This window comes from Sylvia atricapilla, chromosome 6 (assembly GCF_009819655.1).
Source record: "Sylvia atricapilla isolate bSylAtr1 chromosome 6, bSylAtr1.pri, whole genome shotgun sequence".
Classification (NCBI taxonomy): domain Eukaryota; kingdom Metazoa; phylum Chordata; class Aves; order Passeriformes; family Sylviidae; genus Sylvia; species Sylvia atricapilla.
In genome coordinates this window covers 9,697,006-9,714,009 of record NC_089145.1, presented here as the reverse complement: position 1 = coordinate 9,714,009, position 17,004 = coordinate 9,697,006, and the positions used below count along the sequence as shown (strand labels likewise).

General features: G+C 47.1%; 1 protein-coding gene across 1 annotated transcript in view; it reads right to left on the bottom strand.

The window, feature by feature from the left end:
• Positions 1-15,636, bottom strand: part of BUB1B (BUB1 mitotic checkpoint serine/threonine kinase B) — a 32,866-nt gene extending 17,230 nt beyond the window's left edge. The window contains exons 1-16 of the mRNA XM_066320659.1: positions 15,525-15,636; positions 13,796-13,890; positions 11,832-12,058; positions 11,451-11,563; positions 10,840-10,937; positions 10,500-10,552; positions 9,635-9,722; positions 9,145-9,259; positions 8,360-8,646; positions 5,999-6,181; positions 5,600-5,659; positions 5,229-5,373; positions 4,302-4,498; positions 4,043-4,221; positions 3,734-3,927; positions 912-1,006 (exon numbers count right to left, since the gene is read on the bottom strand). Of these exons, the coding sequence (XP_066176756.1) occupies positions 912-1,006; positions 3,734-3,927; positions 4,043-4,221; positions 4,302-4,498; positions 5,229-5,373; positions 5,600-5,659; positions 5,999-6,181; positions 8,360-8,646; positions 9,145-9,259; positions 9,635-9,722; positions 10,500-10,552; positions 10,840-10,937; positions 11,451-11,563; positions 11,832-12,058; positions 13,796-13,890; positions 15,525-15,575 (2,180 nt within the window). The 5' untranslated portion in view covers positions 15,576-15,636. The remainder of the gene's footprint in view (positions 1-911; positions 1,007-3,733; positions 3,928-4,042; positions 4,222-4,301; positions 4,499-5,228; positions 5,374-5,599; positions 5,660-5,998; positions 6,182-8,359; positions 8,647-9,144; positions 9,260-9,634; positions 9,723-10,499; positions 10,553-10,839; positions 10,938-11,450; positions 11,564-11,831; positions 12,059-13,795; positions 13,891-15,524) is intronic.
• Between the last annotated feature and the right edge of the window lie 1,368 nt (positions 15,637-17,004).

The following is a 17,004-nucleotide window of genomic DNA, read 5'->3' as shown; positions in this document are numbered from 1 at the left end:
CACTCCTGCCCACTCCTTCCCTCTCCCTGGTGTGAAAATCTGCTCCCTTCAAGGAGTAACAAATCATCATCCCAGGGACCGGAATGCCGAGAGATTGGCCCCTGTGCCATCACTGACTCTCAGGAGAAACTAACAGTGCTTCAGTTCAAACTTCAGTCCTTCAGGGACACAGACTTGGCCAGAGCCATTCCACAGTGCTCAGGCAATCCGAGCTGCTCACCACCTCTCAGCATTCCTTGACTCCATGCAATTCACCCTGTGGGAACTGTCAGGAACAACAAACAGCCTTTTCCACTCCTCCCTCAGGAGAGGGGTGTCTATTCCCTCTCTATTCCCTGGCCATCACTGGCCACAGAGAGGAAGAGCAACCTTGCAAAATAAGGTGTTTTCCTCTGCTCTACCCAAACCTCCCCATCTCCTGGGGTTTATCAGCAGTTCAGGGAGCACTGCACAGGCAGCACACTCACTCCTCCACGACCTAAGCAACGCTGTTGGCATGGCAACTCTGATAGCTTATTCCAGAACAGAACTCCAGATATGCTGAGCACAGAGTTCCCAAGACAGAAAACAAACAGCCACAAGTCTGCCTCAGTCTGGGGCTGCCCCACAGCACCCTAAGACAGGTACCTTGTGCTTTGCTGTAAACACACTGAGATCAGCTATTAAACTAATTAGCATCTATAAATACGATATAGGCTCCCACATCAGCAGCAGCACTCAACACTCCTCGTGTCCTTGTGCAACCTCTGCTGAAGCCTCTGTCATCAAGATGCAGCACTAATTGCTTCCAGCCTGACACATTTTTAAATCCCTGCAGCTCCAGAGCCTTAAGTACTTGGCAAAACAAGTCCCAGTAGGAAGCAGCTTGGAGAATTCCAAACGCAATCCCCCCCCTCACACTCAATACTCACATCATCTGTGGCTGAGCAGACTCGTCCACGTAGGGGGTGAAGCCGGGCAGTGGGTGGGGCACTTCCATGCCAGAACTCCCAGGGCCGCGAGGGCGCTGCAGGACGAAAGGCAACATCAACAACTCACGCATTCATTTCTCTCCCCACACCCCTCTGCACTCTGCAAGTCCCTTGTCCTCATCCTCTGCTCATTCCCAGGCTTTGGTACATGGAAAATCCAACTTCATTGACACATTTCCCAGACAAATTCCCCTCTGACACAGTCACAGCCCACCAGCTGAACACGGGCATCTAAAAGGCAAGGCACATCCCTCCCGTGTGTCCTCAGCAGCTAATGGTCCTGTTATCCTGAGAGGGTGGTTTATACATATCCAGGGATATAGACACACATTATGCTGGTCAGGGTGGGTATTCCACCTGCTCCTCATTCTCCACAGACCCCACAGTTCTCCTTTGACAGCCAAGACTGCCCCAATTCTATGACAATACTCATTCCCCTGTCCACCAACACCCTCTAGACTTGGGAAATGGTGTTTTTTATTTTCCCATCAGAGGCCATTTCAGCACCACAAAAATCCCCAAACACCTTCCAAGGTCCATTAGCAAAGAGAAGAGGTGGAATTTAGTCTGACAACACACTACTCTCATCTGCCTGTTCCAATTCACTGGGCCTCTTCAGCACAAAAAAGTCACATGGTGGGAATCCTTCATAAACCCTCTCCTCTTTTCCAGCAGTTCCCAAACTGCTTCCTGAGGCTGCTTGAAACCAGCAGGAAGAGAATTCTCCTCTTCTCTGTGCAGGTTTTAATATGTCACAGCATTCACCAAAGGTTTTCCTTGCACTGCCCTTCAGTGGAGTGGAATTAAACATCCTCAACACTTCTGCCACAAACAGGATCTTTTATTTAATTCCATCTAAGAAATTTCATTAAGAGGGGAGCAGAGAGTACTCTAAGGGCAGACAGGAAAACAAATATGAAAGCATTCAGAGATGAGAATGAGTGTTTCCAGCAGCATAAAGAGACTGATATGAAATGTCTTTTACCAATCATTCTTCTTCAGTCTTCTCAGCCATATGAAACCTGTTAGTTACTTTTCCATTCACCTAATCAAACAGCTCTCTAGATGAAAAGAACATTCCTGGAGTTGCCCTCCATTTCAGCCTGGTTGCATCCCTCCCTCATTCAAGGTTTTGCGACCAAGCTTCATTTATAACAACGTCCCTACTGAGAAGATGAAAATATTTCCATCATCCCGACGCCTGAAGTTGTTCATTTTAAGTGTTCTTCCTGTATTTGTAGTTCTGCAGATGGTCAAACACCTCACTGTAACTCCCAGCACTTTCCCACAGTGAACAGGCACTTACTGACACATTCCTAGAGTTTTGTTATGTCTTGCCTGTTACTTCTCCAAGGACATTTTCTTTTGCACCACCTAAGCACAGCCACAATAAAGGTAGGGGAGGAGGGGATTACCCATCTAACTGCTCCTCTCATTGGACAATATTGGCTCAGTTCTAAGGACTGAATCCTGAGCACTGTTTTTGGCCATGATGTGTACCTGAAGGCTTTCAAGTAAAGGCTTGCTTTTATATTATCATTCCAAACATGGTCTGGAAAAGTTTGTGTTCTATTTCCAGGCATCAAACGTGTGACTTCCTATTCTTCTTTTATCAGCTACAAGGAACATGGAGACACTGGGGGTTTTCTGAGCACCCATGAAACAAACCTGATCTCACAGGATTGATTCCCTTCAGACAGTGTCTTGCATCACTTCCCTAGAACAGCCTGAACACCTGTAGCAGAACTGTTCCTTTTGATGTTTAGTTTAAGCCATTGGAAGCTACTTTCTGTCATCCTATTGCCAGGATAAATATTCCATTGATACAGCAGTTGGATTCTTTTGATCTCTGCTCTTCTGTTTTCCTCACAAGCACTTCAAAACAAGACTTGCAGAATGCTGTACATGCCTTCTCTGCACAAGACAGCCAACAAGCTCTTCCTTCAGGTTTGTTTCCTGGGTGCTCAGAAAACCCCCAGTGCCGCCATGTTCTTTGTAGTTGAGAAAAGAAGAATAGAAAGTCACAAGTTTGATGTCTGGAAATAGAACACAAACGTCTCCAGACCACAAATTAGATATTTTTATATTTTCCAAGAGAATTCAACTTTTACACTTCTTTTTAACAGATTGAACTAATGCCAGGCTCCTCTCTCCTTCCCTGGCTAACATTGTCCCTCCTACACTCCTTTTCTGCCCTCTAACCCCTTCAGCAGGCCACCTCTGACAAATTCTTCTGCTTACCAAGTAGTTTCTTTCCTTGAATTTAAAACTACACACAGCTTTTTAACTTCATTTGACCAATACCAGCCTGTTAAACTTGAACAGAGTCCACATGGCCAGGGACTCTTCAGAAAGAAAGCAACCATTCACAAAGGCATGGAACAACAGGATAAAGGGGAATGGCCTTAAACCGAAGGAGGGTGGCTTTGGATGAAGACATTGGGAAGAAATTCTTCCCTGGGAGGGTGCTAACGCCCTGGCACAGGTTGCCCACAGAAGCTGTGGCTGCTCCAGCCCTGCAAGTGTCCAAGGCCAGGTTGGATGGGGCTCAGAGTCACCTGGTCTAGTGGAAGGTGAAACCAGATGGTCTGTTAGGTTCCTCCCAACCCAAACAATTTCACAATTCTATGTTGAAAGCTGTATCTGCAATAGACACACATTACAGGAAAGGGAGAAAGACACAACCTCTGTCTCAGAGTGTAGAAGTCATCAACTTACATACACCTTCCTCTCTTTTCCCCATCCATTTTGAGCCTCCTTACCCTGCCAGAGTTCCATGGTCCTGCACTGAGTTCATTCTCCTTGGCCTTGGGAACTGGTGGTGCTGGCCATGACTGTGCTGTAAGTGTGGAAATCTCAGGTCCAGACACAGAATTTTCATCAAACACAGCAAAACTTGGATTATTTGGAATCTGCAGAGAAGCCTGAGGCTGGCAGCTTCTGTTTGGGTTCATGGCTATAAGCAAGAAGATTTATGTCAATTAATCTTCAACTGTCACATTGAATTGCAAATCTCACATTAAAGAGATTAAAGTCCTCCAATAAGAGGTTGTTTTAGCTCTTGAATGTACCTTTAACTGCATCTCCCACCCGACTAATGGGGGCTCTCACTTTCTTCTTCCCTCTGCCTTTGAGGTCTGCCAGTGAACTTCTCTGAGGCTCTGCAATTTCCAGCAATCCCATACTGTCGCCGTCAGCATTTTCCTCAAGTGCCAGTACTGTCTGCCGAGAAACACGGGCCTGAAACTGCCTAGAAAAAAAACACTGGAGAAATCAGCATAACCTTCCCTACAGCAGGAACCCCACGAAGCATCCAAGTTCTTCCCTTACTTGTGATGAGCCTGGAGTTTGTCCAAAGGCTCAGCCCTGCGCTGGAGCCCTTCCTGGAATATCAGATCTGCTTTCCTGAAGCTGCCCCTGGCCTCGAGCGCCTCTGCCCAGGTGATGTAGAGTAGGGCCAGCGTGGTGCCGATCTCCTGGCTGCACAGGTAACTGTACAAATCCAAGGGCTCGTTGCAGCAGTCACCCTGAAATGACCAGAGCATGTCCGTAATCACACGGCACTGCAGAGGGATCCCCAGCAAAATCTGCATTTCAACGCCCCCAGCAAGGCCCCAGTGATTTCAGTACAAGTCTGACAGCAGCAGCTCTAAGGCCAGTACACAGAATTTTATCGTTTCCTATTTGAATGTGAGCTAATTCAATGTCTGAATTACACCATATTAATATTCCTGAGAACGAGCAGTTATTTTAGCTTCAAATGAAGTATAACACATTCCTTGCCAGTTTTGGAGCTGGTAAATTCACTCAGCAAGCTAAAGCTGGGGAAAAGCTGCTTTGAAAAGAAAAAAGAAATATTACAACAATGGAGAGACAGGGCAGGACCAGAACACGCTTAGCTTGCTTTAGAGTTTAAAAGGATGGGGACAGAAGACAGGTAGAAGCTAAAATATCTGGTAGGACAGATATATTTTAAATGTTCTATCTTTAAATCACTTCTCTTTCTCCTTAAATAAATATTTGATCTCTATTTATTCAAGACAGCTTTCCCAAAACAAAAACTTCTAGAGTTTGTAGCTGTCCAAAGTGAGCAACCCTAAAAAATAGTCTGGGAATAAGAAGCAGAAAAATACATCTAATAATTGCATTCATTGTACCACACTTTTTGACTCTTGTCACCAGAATCAGCTGGGTGCAGACAACATGACAGGGTCCCAAGCAAAAGCAGCACCCAAGAGAGGCTCCCAAAACACTCACAAACTTGAGCCAGAGATGAAGATAGCGAGGATCTTTGTAGTATCGCTGCTGCCCGTGGAGGGCTCTCACGGCCCGCTCCAGAACTGCTGCCAGGTTGCCATCCTTGCCACCCCCGGGAAAGGTCTGCTCTGTCCACTTGATGTACCTGGAGACAGAATGTGTTCAGAGCAAGTCAGTTCTTAATAAGTGTCTGTAAAATATAAAGAGATTAGGAAAAAATAGGCCTAACATTGAAACACAATATAATATTTGAAAACAATTACAGAACTTAGCTTTCAATGAGTTTCTTATTAAATTACAAAGTGTTTCTCCTGCTTTTACAAGGCTATCTGGCTATTCAACTCTTTTTCCAGAAATAAAGGGAAACTTACCGCTCCCACACATCCAGAGGATCATCTCCAGAGTAAAATCGTATTTCTGCTTCAAACTCCCTACAACACAACATCATTCATCCAATAAATACATTTGGACCACTGTAAATACATCTTGTATATTACAAACTAAGAGTTAATTATTTATCAAAAAGCACACCCAAATCTCCCTGGTGTTTGCTGTTTAAATGCTGCATTGCAAACCTAAAGAAGCTGAAGTCTGTGCTACACAACACCTGCAGCGAGTAATTCTAGAGTGTGGTAATAGTACAGACATCAGTTACTAAACTTCTTTTATGCCTTTTTTAATGCCTGTGAGATTAATACAGTTAAAAAAGACATAGATAAAATGAGGAAGGAGGAAGATAAGGGGAAAGGAGCTGTTATAACATCACTTACTGTTTTTTAAGCTGCACAGCAGTGTGGCTGGAGCAGTCCTGCTGAGCCAATGCCTCTTGCAAGCTGGACATCACCCGTCCCTGCCTGAGGGGCTGCACATTCTCCTTGCTCAGCTCCCACTCATGGCTGCCCTCCTGGGACATGACCACCTCTCCTCCAATCCTCAACACTTCTCCTTTAATACTGCATTTAAAAAGAAATAGACACCTGTAAGGCCGGGTACTGACCTGAAACCTGACAGAGCCAGCTTTCCTCAGCCCATTCACCCCGGATTTTCTGTGCAGCCAGAACACACTGCTTAGACACCCAGGTTCTAGAGGGACTCGGGGGTTTAATTCCCCGCTATGGGAAATACATGAAAAAAGAGCCCATCTTGATAACAGCAGCACCTCGATAGCAGCAAAAGCCGCTAAGATTAAGCCATCTCCCTTTACAGTGATAGTCCTCTCCCTGGCCCGAGACCCCCACCCTCCTCACAGGGGCTGCCCACGGGTGCGCTCTGGCCAGGGGGAGCCTCAGCCAGGCTTGGCCGGGCCCCTCTGGTCCTTCCCCACTCAGACGAGCGGTTGCAGCAGGCGGGGGCACAGCCGAGCCTCGACCCCTGCCGGGGGCCGCTGGCGGGGTACAGCGCAGGGACTCGCCGCTGGCACCGAGGGGACCCGAGGCTCTTGGCTCCCCGGGACGCGCCGCCGCAGGACCGGGCAGCCCCAGCGCCGTGCCGGCCAGGAAAATATGTCTGAGAGAGACAGAACCGCCAGCGCCAAGTACTTCATCCCCTAGAGCCCCTCACGGACCCCACACAGCCACAGCCCCTCCGCCCTACACACCTCACAGCCCACTGCCCCTCACGGACCCCACACAGCACCTCACAGACCCCCCGAGACACCCACAGCCCCACACCTCACAGCCTACAGCCCCTCACGGATCCCGCAGCATTCAGTCCCGCGTACCTCGCGGCTTACAGCCCCTCAGCCCCACAGGAATGCCTCAGCCCCCCACAGCTCCTCAAGCCCTACACACAGCTCACGCCTCCTCAGCCCCACAGGGATGCCCCATCCCACCTCAGCCACTCACGGGTCTCCGAGCGCCTCTCAAGGACCCCACAACCATCAGCTCCACGCACCTCACAGCACCGGGGGCCACCTCAGTCGCTTATGGACCCCACAACCATCAGCGCCGAGCACCTCTCAGCGCCTCACGGACCCCACAGGCCCCCCAGACCCTCGGAGGCTTGTCACGGCCCAGAGCCCCTCACAGACTCCACAGCCCCTCAGCCCCCCAGTTCCACCGGTGCACGCGCCCCTCATGGACTGCACAACCCGCAGCCCCGCACATTTCACAGGCCCTGAGGCCGCCTCGGTCCCTCAGGGACCCCACAACCCTCAGCCCCCGAGCATCTCTCACCCCATAGCACCTCAGCACTCACCCCCTCACGGACCCGCGCGCCCCTCACGGACACCACACCACCTCAGGCTGCCTTAGCCTCTTACACGGCAGGCGGCTCCAGTCTGGCGAACCCCTCCCAGCCGAACGTACCGCACACAGCTCCCAGCGGCGTGCGCCGCCCAGACCCACACGGAACGCCAGCAGCCCAAGAGCCGTAACGGCAGCACCGCCGCAGAATTCAAACCTCTCCCACCTCCCCATTGGCCGCGCCCCGCCCCACCTGACCGGCGCCGTCCTGCGTCGCCCCGGGGCATCTCGGGAAATGTAGGTTCCGCTTTACCCGCGGAGGCGCGGAAAAACTGCGCTCGCAGTTAATCTGTTCTAAAAGGCACAATCCTGTTCCTGCTCGCGTACGTTCCTGCTCTTTCCTTCTGTTAACTGCTGGCACCTGCTGATTCTACACGTTATTTCTCTAACTAAAATTTATCCTGTCATTTTTCCTGCGGTGCTCAACTCATGCAACTCAGGCGATGAGTTCTGCTTTGGTGTCACAGAAAACCTAACTTTTTGGGTACCCGTGAAAAATAAATAGTTTCACACTCACAAAAGTGCCTCCCTCAAGTGTAAGGCTGTGTCAATATGATGCTCAGTCCCACTGACCACCTTCTTTCTAAAAGTATAAAAGGACAGATGATTCTGCTTTTCATGTTTGATAACGAAGACACAATGCATTTATTAATTTCTTTACGAGTTATTTGGTTAAAAAAAAGCCCTTGTAATTAAGTCCCACGGCAGCAATGCCGAAAAGCCAAGTGGACATTCTGTTACATCCTCAACCTGCTCAAGGCAAAGAGGACCCTAAACTAAAGACTGGGCTCTCCAGGATATTCCGGGCTTTGCAGAAAACTTCCTTAGCAATATTAAAACCATTACATGAAAGACAGCCATGAGAAGGGCCGTAAGGTCCTTCATTACCTCAGTTTTTTTACACTGAGACCTTCAGTGTATGCTTCTTCACACACAGGTGTCTCCTGATTCAGAGGGGCACTCTTGCATTCTGGACTATCTTCCTTCAGTTCACCCTGACAGAAAGCAGGAGCTGGGACTCTCTGAGCCACCACCCCGTGGAAGGGCGTTGAGGCCAGGTGGGCAGCCCTGTTAAAGTCACACGTGTCCTCTGGGTTGGCACAGAGGATCTTGTTCTTGTAGGAGCCTGTCACAATTGCATCCTCAGCCAAGCGTTCAATCCCATTCAGCTCATCCTGAAAAACAAAAAAGAAAAGGCAGTGAAAGCCTGCAGATTTCATCACACACTTGCCCTCACTTAAAAGCTGGACATTTCCTTTCCCTTCCTTCCACTCCACCCCCTTCCAAGGGGAATAGGACAGTCAGGCTTCATGAATTCTATTTATCATAGAATCCCAGAGTTGTCTGGGTTGGAAGGGACCCCAAAGACCATCGACTTCCACCCCTGTGCCATGGGCAGGGACACCTTCCACTAGAGTCCAGCTCTCTCCAAGCCCCATCCAGCCTGGCCTGGGACATTTCCTGGGACGAGGCAACCACGGCCACAAGATGATATTTCCAGGATAATCTCATCATCCCCCGGTTCAATCACTGCCATGCCACACAGCAGTTCAGAACCCTGGGTTTTGACACGGGATGCCAGTCCAGCCCAGCTGGCTCAGCCTGACAGCAGCACAGGCTGCCTTGGTGTCTCCTGGGCAGGAAATCTGCCATGGGCTGAGTTGTTTCCTTACACAGCAAACAACTGCTGCTGCTGCTGCTGAGCTTTCCTTGGCACTCAGAGAATCCACAGGCTGACGAACAGCGAGAGGCTGACGGGCACTTTTCCGGCTTCCACCTGATGAACAACTAAGAACAAGTTACGGTCAGATACACATTTATTAGAGCAGCTTCCCACCTCCAACAAATTCCTCACGAGAGTTTAAGTCTATTGATAATTTCAATCAACCAGTCCCTACTGCAGAACTAGCAGTGAGCCATACATACACATCTCCAGAACAAAGGAAGTTTATAGAGCAGCTTAAGCAGTTCTAGGTTGAGGATGAAGAACAGGAGAGTATTTCCTCAGCACAGACTCTGAGTAATTCAATAAAAATACCAATACAAACAAAACACACACCCCCCACACACCCCTGCAAGAGACAGTTATGTCAGCTGATACAGCAAGGGCTTTGATGCTTCTGTTTTCCTTCCCTCTGAAATGTAGGTCTTGAATAATTCTACCTTATATTCTGATTTGTCGAAGTAGAGGATTCATCAAATATAGAGAAAAATGGAGCAGCGGCAGCTGGTGGGGGAAGCAGGCCTGCACCTGTAAAGAAAATCCAAGAGGCTCTGTCACAACCACAGTTCTTTCAAAACAGCATATCCCACATTACTTAAAATACCTAATACACAGTCGTAAAAGTACTGCTTCCAACAGGAAGTTACAGAGCTGGCATACAAAGAAACCCATGTAAAAAGGTTTGGTCACATTAATGAACCATCCCTTTATCACCACACTAGGTGAGCTCACTTGCTGGCTTGACCCTAGGCTTCAGAGTTTGTATGTTTTTCTGCAAGACTGCCCTCATTTTGTCTGTCCCTCCATTGAGTTTAAAACTGTATTTCCACTGCGGATCTCTGGGGATTCATCAGGAGTCTGGATAACCTTTGTCAACAGCACCAGGAGGCAACTCTGATCAGTTCTTCAGCATGTGACCTCCCCAAAAAAACTTACCAAAATCGACAATATACTATTTCTGGTTTTAGATAAACCTGTGAGTAAAACGGACTAAAGGCGGTTATAAATCTAATGACAGCACTAAACTCTTCTCAGATGTTATTAAGACTGCAAACATGAAAGATGGAAGAGAACTTTCCAGCTACTGAAAGAAAAATGGTCTTCTGCTTCAAAGTCCTTTCAAATAGTGGCAGTTCTCAGATGCTCCACCTTTTGCTCAGTGTGGTAAAATGCACTGCTAGCACACACACTGTCATCCTTCCAATCCACCTAAGCTTTGGGTTTTACTTTGCTGCCTCCTTTGGTATTCATGGAACACTTCCCTTTAAGCAAACCTTCTCCTTAATGCTAAACTCGACTACTTACCCTCAGAACAAGGCAGTTTATGTAGTTGGGAATCTTCATAGATTTGGAATTCACTGTGGAAAAGACCAAATTAACACGTTTGTATTCTACAGACGTACACAAAATGCAAGTCAACTCTGAAAAAAGGCAAGCCAAGCTGACAAATGCTACTTGCAAGAAGTTAAGAGCCCTCAGCAAATAATTAAACACATGGAGAAAGAGCACAGATCCTGGTAACAGACTGATGCCAGGGCTGTATTCCATTCTACCTGAGAAAACAAGCTGTTAGTGATCCCTGTCACCTGATGTACATACAGAGCCCCACAAGTGCTCTCCCTGCTGGCTAAAAACCCTCTCTTACCTTGGTGACTGAGGCTGTTTCTCCCCATATTCCCTTGCACTGGAAAAAGTAAATCCTTGAGCCCCCAAAGGTGTGGAAGCTACCATTACCTCTGCTGCCTGTGGAAACAAAGCCACACTTCAGTTCTACAGTGACAGAATTGCAAGCCAGACAAAAAGGTCCCCAAACCATGAAGATAATCCCATGCAGTCATTAAACCCCTGAGAGATAATGGCTGCCTTTAGCCACTTTTGTTTGTGCTTAGCTTACCTGCATGAGGAAAATCCACTTTTATTGCATAATCCAGTTAAAAGGCATCATTTACTCTCTGAAACTATATTTATACTTTCATAGATTTTAGTTACCCTGCAACTGTTAACAACATATGTCAGCAGTTAGGTAGCTTACAAAGTCACAACTCTGTTTCATTATTTAAAATATTTGCTATGAAGGCATTGTTTTGGAAACAGGGAAGGAGGGGAGAGAGAGAACATGCTTTACTAGTGAAGAATCCTTTCAAAAGAAGTTGAAAAGGTGTTAGAAGAATATCAGAAATATTTCCTTTTGGCTTTCTTGGGTACTTTATTTAAAATGGCAGCCACTTGGAAAAGAACAGTGAAATAGGACGATACCTCTTCATGTGGTTGTTGCTGCTTGTCATCTTCTTTCTTCTTTAATTTCTTTTCCAGCTCCTCAATTTTCCTTTGTATTTCTTCCTTCTTCCATTCTATGGCTTGTATTTCATCTAAGGAAATAAAACACCTCTATGGCCCAAAGCCTGTCTCACATACAATTGGGGGCTGCAGCCTAAATTGTCAAGGGGCCAAAACTTCTGGTGGTCTTTCCATGGTCTTTTCCATGTACAGCTGTTGAACGTGTTACTGCCTCGGTACCTCACAGCAGTTAAACAACTATTCCAGCAGAAAAAGAGAAGCAGCTGCAATCACAGACAGAATACAATTTCATGATTCCATCTGGAAAGCCGTATTGCTCCAGCCCACTTTGGAACATACCTTCATCTTTCTTTCTGGCTTTCTTCCTGTAGATTTCAGCTCGGATCTCTTCAAAAGAGAACTCATCCACTCCGGCATAAACCTTCTCTTTGCAGTACATCACCATCTCTTTCTTTGCCTCAGCGTCCTGCTGCTGGTGCTGCACTCGCTGCAGTGGGTCCTCCCGCTCCTCGGGCTTGCGAGAGCTCAACACACGGTTGATGCTGGGCTCGATTTTGCAGGGAGTCCTGAAAAACCAGGGATTTATGACTTGGCCTGTGTGAACTCCACTGTAGCACAGAGAGACAGGCACGGGAGACAACGGGGCTAATTTCAGGACCTGCTTTTGGAGTAGTGGAAAGACATCCTGTCCTGTGCTTAGAAAAAATACACAAGAAAATTGGAATGGCTAACACCAAAGGCCACCATACTACTCACAATTGTGTGATAACTAAAACAAACAAACAACAAAACAAATCCAAATAAAGAGTATAAAAATTCCAGTCAAAAGGAAATAAAATTCTTATGATGCAGTACATCCTAAATCCAGACCTGTTCAAGTTTGCTCCACTGAGCTGTGTGACCACAGGCGTGACAAGTCCCTAAACTCTGGTTTGTAGGATGGTTATCAGGCAGAAAAGGGACATAAAAATGGAAACTCTTGGGCCACATGAATCCTACGTGCTAATTTCAGGACAGAAGCAATGCTGCCACCAACACCAGCACTCAAGTTGACTTCAGCTGGATAAACTCACTTCTGGGAGTGATCGTGGGGCAAACAGGAGCTCCTCATGTGTGTGGGTTTAGAGCTTTATTGGGGCAGTGTGGGGATCAGCAGCAAAATCACAGCGTGGTCTTTCTGCCAAGAACCATGGATGAGAACTGATGACATGATTTGCATCACTTTCACAGTTTCAGCATAACACCTCACATTTGGCAGGTGACCATGGCATCAGGAGAAAATGGATTCAAAGACCAGAAAAAAAAAAGGACTTTTAAAATCACAACATAATCTAAACCTACCTAGCAAGTCTCTGCCTAAGTCCCTTAGAGCTAACTTATCCTGGTGTCCACTCCTGCCCACTCCTTCCCTCTCCCTGGTGTGAAAATCTGCTCCCTTCAAGGAGTAACAAATCATCATCCCAGGGACCGGAATGCCGAGAGATTGGCCTCTGGGCCATCACTGACTCTCAGGAGAAACTAACAGTACTTCAGTTCAAACTTCAGTCCTTCAGGGACACAGACTTGGCCAGAGCCATTCCACAGTGCTCAGGCAATCCGAGCTGCTCACCACCTCTCAGCATTCCTTGACTCCATGCAATTCACCCTGTGGGAACTGTCAGGAACAACAAACAGCCTTTTCCACTCCTCCCTCAGGAGAGGGGTGTCTATTCCCTCTCTATTCCCTGGCCATCACTGGCCACAGGGAGGAAGAGCAACCTTGCAAAATAAGGTGTTTTCCTCTGCTCTACCCAAACCTCCCCATCTCCTGGGGTTTATCAGCAGTTCAGGGAGCACTGCACAGGCAGCACACTCACTCCTCCACGACCTAAGCAACGCTGTTGGCATGGCAACTCTGATAGCTTATTCCAGAACAGAACTCCAGATATGCTGAGCACAGAGTTCCCAAGACAAAAAACAAACAGCCACAAGTCTGCCTCAGTCTGGGGCTGCCCCACAGCACCCTAAGACAGGTACCTTGTGCTTTGCTGTAAACACACTGAGATCAGCTATTAAACTAATTAGCATCTATAAATACGATATAGGCTCCCACATCAGCAGCAGCACTCAACACTCCTCGTGTCCTTGTGCAACCTCTGCTGAAGCCTCTGTCATCAAGATGCAGCACTAATTGCTTCCAGCCTGACACATTTTTAAATCCCTGCAGCTCCAGAGCCTTAAGTACTTGGCAAAACAAGTCCCAGTTTCAGGAAGCAGCTTGGAGAATTCCAAACTCAAACCCCCTCCTCACACTCAATACTCACATCATCTGTGGCTGAGCAGACTCGTCCACGTAGGGGGTGAAGCTGGGCAGTGGGTGGGGCACTTCCATGCCAGAACTCCCAGGGCCGCGAGGGCGCTGCAGGACGAAAGGCAACATCAACAACTCACGCATTCATTTCTCTCCCCACACCCCTCTGCACTCTGCAAGTCCCTTGTCCTCATCCTCTGCTCATTCCCAGGCTTTGGTACATGGAAAATCCAACTTCATTGACACATTTCCCAGACAAATTCCCCTCTGACACAGTCACAGCCCACCAGCTGAACACGGGCATCTAAAAGGCAAGGCACATCCCTCCCGTGTGTCCTCAGCAGCTAATGGTCCTGTTATCCTGAGAGGGTGGTTTATACATATCCAGGGATATAGACACACATTATGCTGGTCAGGGTGGGTATTCCACCTGCTCCTCATTCTCCACAGACCCCACAGTTCTCCTTTGACAGCCAAGACTACCCCAATTCTATGATAATATTCATTCCCCTGTCCACCAACACCCTCTAGACTTGGGAAATGGTGTTTTTTATTTTCCCATCAGAGGCCATTTCAGCACCACAAAAATCCCCAAACACCTTCCAAGGTCCATTAGCAAAGAGAAGAGGTGGAATTTAGTCTGACAACACACTACTCTCATCAGCCTGTTCCAATTCACTGGGACTCTTCAGCACAAAAAAGTCACATGGTGGGAATCCTTCATAAACCCTCTCCTCTTTTCCAGCAGTTCCCAAACTGCTTCCTGAGGCTGCTTGAAACCAGCAGGAAGAGAATTCTCCTCTTCTCTGTGCAGGTTTTAATATGTCACAGCATTCACCAAAGGTTTTCCTTGCACTGCCCTTCAGTGGAGTGGAATTAAACATCCTCAACACTTCTGCCACAAACAGGATCTTTTATTTAATTCCATCTAAGAAATTTCATTAAGAGGGGAGCAGAGAGTACTCTAAGGGCAGACAGGAAAACAAATATGAAAGCATTCAGAGATGAGAATGAGTGTTTCCAGCAGCATAAAGAGACTGATATGAAATGTCTTTTACCAATCATTCTTCTTCAGTCTTCTCAGCCATATGAAACCTGTTAGTTACTTTTCCATTCACCTAATCAAACAGCTCACTAGATGAAAAGAACATTCCTGGAGTTGCCCTCCATTTCAGCCTGGTTGCATCCCTCCCTCATTCAAGGTTTTGTGACCAAGCTTCATTTATAACAACGTCCCAACTGAGAAGATGAAAATATATCCATCATCCCGATGCCTGAAGTTGTTCATTTTAAGTGTTCTTCCTGTATTTGTAGTTCTGCAGATGGTCAAACACCTCACTGTAACTCCCAGCACTTTCCCACAGTGAACAGGCACTTACTGACACATTCCTAGAGTTTTGTTATGTCTTGCCTGTTACTTCTCCAAGGACATTTTCTTTTGCACCACCTAAGCACAGCCACAATAAAGGTAGGGGAGGAGGGGATTACCCATCTAACTGCTCCTCTCATTGGACAATATTGGCTCAGTTCTAAGGACTGAATCCTGAGCACTGTTTTTTGGCCATGATGTGTACCTGAAGGCTTTCAAGTAAAGGTTTGCTTTTATATTATCATTCCAAACATGGTCTGGAAAAGTTTGTGTTCTATTTCCAGGCATCAAACTTGTGACTTTCTATTCTTCTTTTCTCAGCTACAAAGAACATGGCGACACTGGGGGTTTTCTGAGCACCCAGGAAACAAACCTGAAGGAAGAGCTTGTTGGCTGTCTTTTGCAGAGAAGGCATGTACAGCATTCTGCAAGTCTTGTTTTGAAGTGCTTGTGAGGAAAACAGAAGAGCAGAGATCAAAAGAATCCAACTGCTGTATCAATGGAATATTTATCCTGGCAATAGGATGACAGAAAGTAGCTTCCAATGGCTTAAACTAAACATCAAAAGGAACAGTTCTGCTACAGGTGTTCAGGCTGTTCTAGGGAAGTGATGCAAGACATTGTCTGAAGGGAATCAATCCTGTGAGATCAGGTTTGTTTCATGGGTGCTCAGAAAACCCCCAGTGTCTCCATGTTCCTTGTAGCTGATAAAAGAAGAATAGGAAGTCACACGTTTGATGCCTGGAAATAGAACACATACTTTTCCAGACCATGAATTAGATATTTTTATATTTTCCAAGAGAATTCAACTTTTACACTTCTTTTTAACAGATTGAACTAATGCCAGGCTCCTCTCTCCTTCCCTGGCTAACATTGTCCCTCCTACACTCCTTTTCTGCCCTCTAACCCCTTCAGCAGGCCACCTCTGACAATTCTTCTGCTTACCAAGTAGTTTCTTTCCTTGAATTTAAAATTACACACAGCTTTTTAACTTCATTTGACCAATACCAGCCTGTTAAACTTGAACAGAGTCCACATGGCCAGGGACTCTTCAGAAAGAAAGCAACCATTCACAAGGCCATGGAACAACAGGATAAAGGGGAATGGCCTTAAACCGAAGGAGGGTGGCTTTGGATGAAGACATTGGGAAGAAATTCTTCCCTGGGAGGGTGCTAACGCCCTGGCACAGGTTGCCCACAGAAGCTGTGGCTGCTCCAGCCCTGCAAGTGTCCAAGGCCAGGTTGGATGGGGCTCAGAGTCACCTGGTCTAGTGGAAGGTGAAACCAGATGGTCTGTTAGGTTCCTCCCAACCCAAACAATTTCACAATTCTATGTTGAAAGCTGTATTTGCAATTGACACACATTACAGGAAAGGGAGAAAGACACAACGTCTATCTCAGAGTGTAGAAGTCATCAACTTACATACACCTTCCTCTCTTTTCCCCGTCCATTTTGAGCCTCCTTACCCTGTCAGATCCTGGATGAGATCATTCTAAGATCCTGCACTGAGGTAATTCTGCAGGCTGGACATCACCCACCTCTGCCTGAGGAGCTGCACATTCTCCTTGCTCAGCTCCCACTCGTGGCTGCCCTCCTGGGACATGACCACCTCTTCTTTAATCCTGCATTAACAAGAAATGAACACCTGTAAGGCCGGGTGCTGACCTGAAACCTGACAGAGCCAGCTTTCTTCAGCCCATTCACACCGGATTTTCTGTGCAGCCAGAACCCACCGCTTAGATACCCAAGTTCTAGAGGGAGTCGGAGGTTTAATTCCCCCCTATGGGAAATACATGAAAAAAGAGCCCATCTTGATAACAGCAGCACCTCGATAGCAGCAAAAGCCGCTAAGA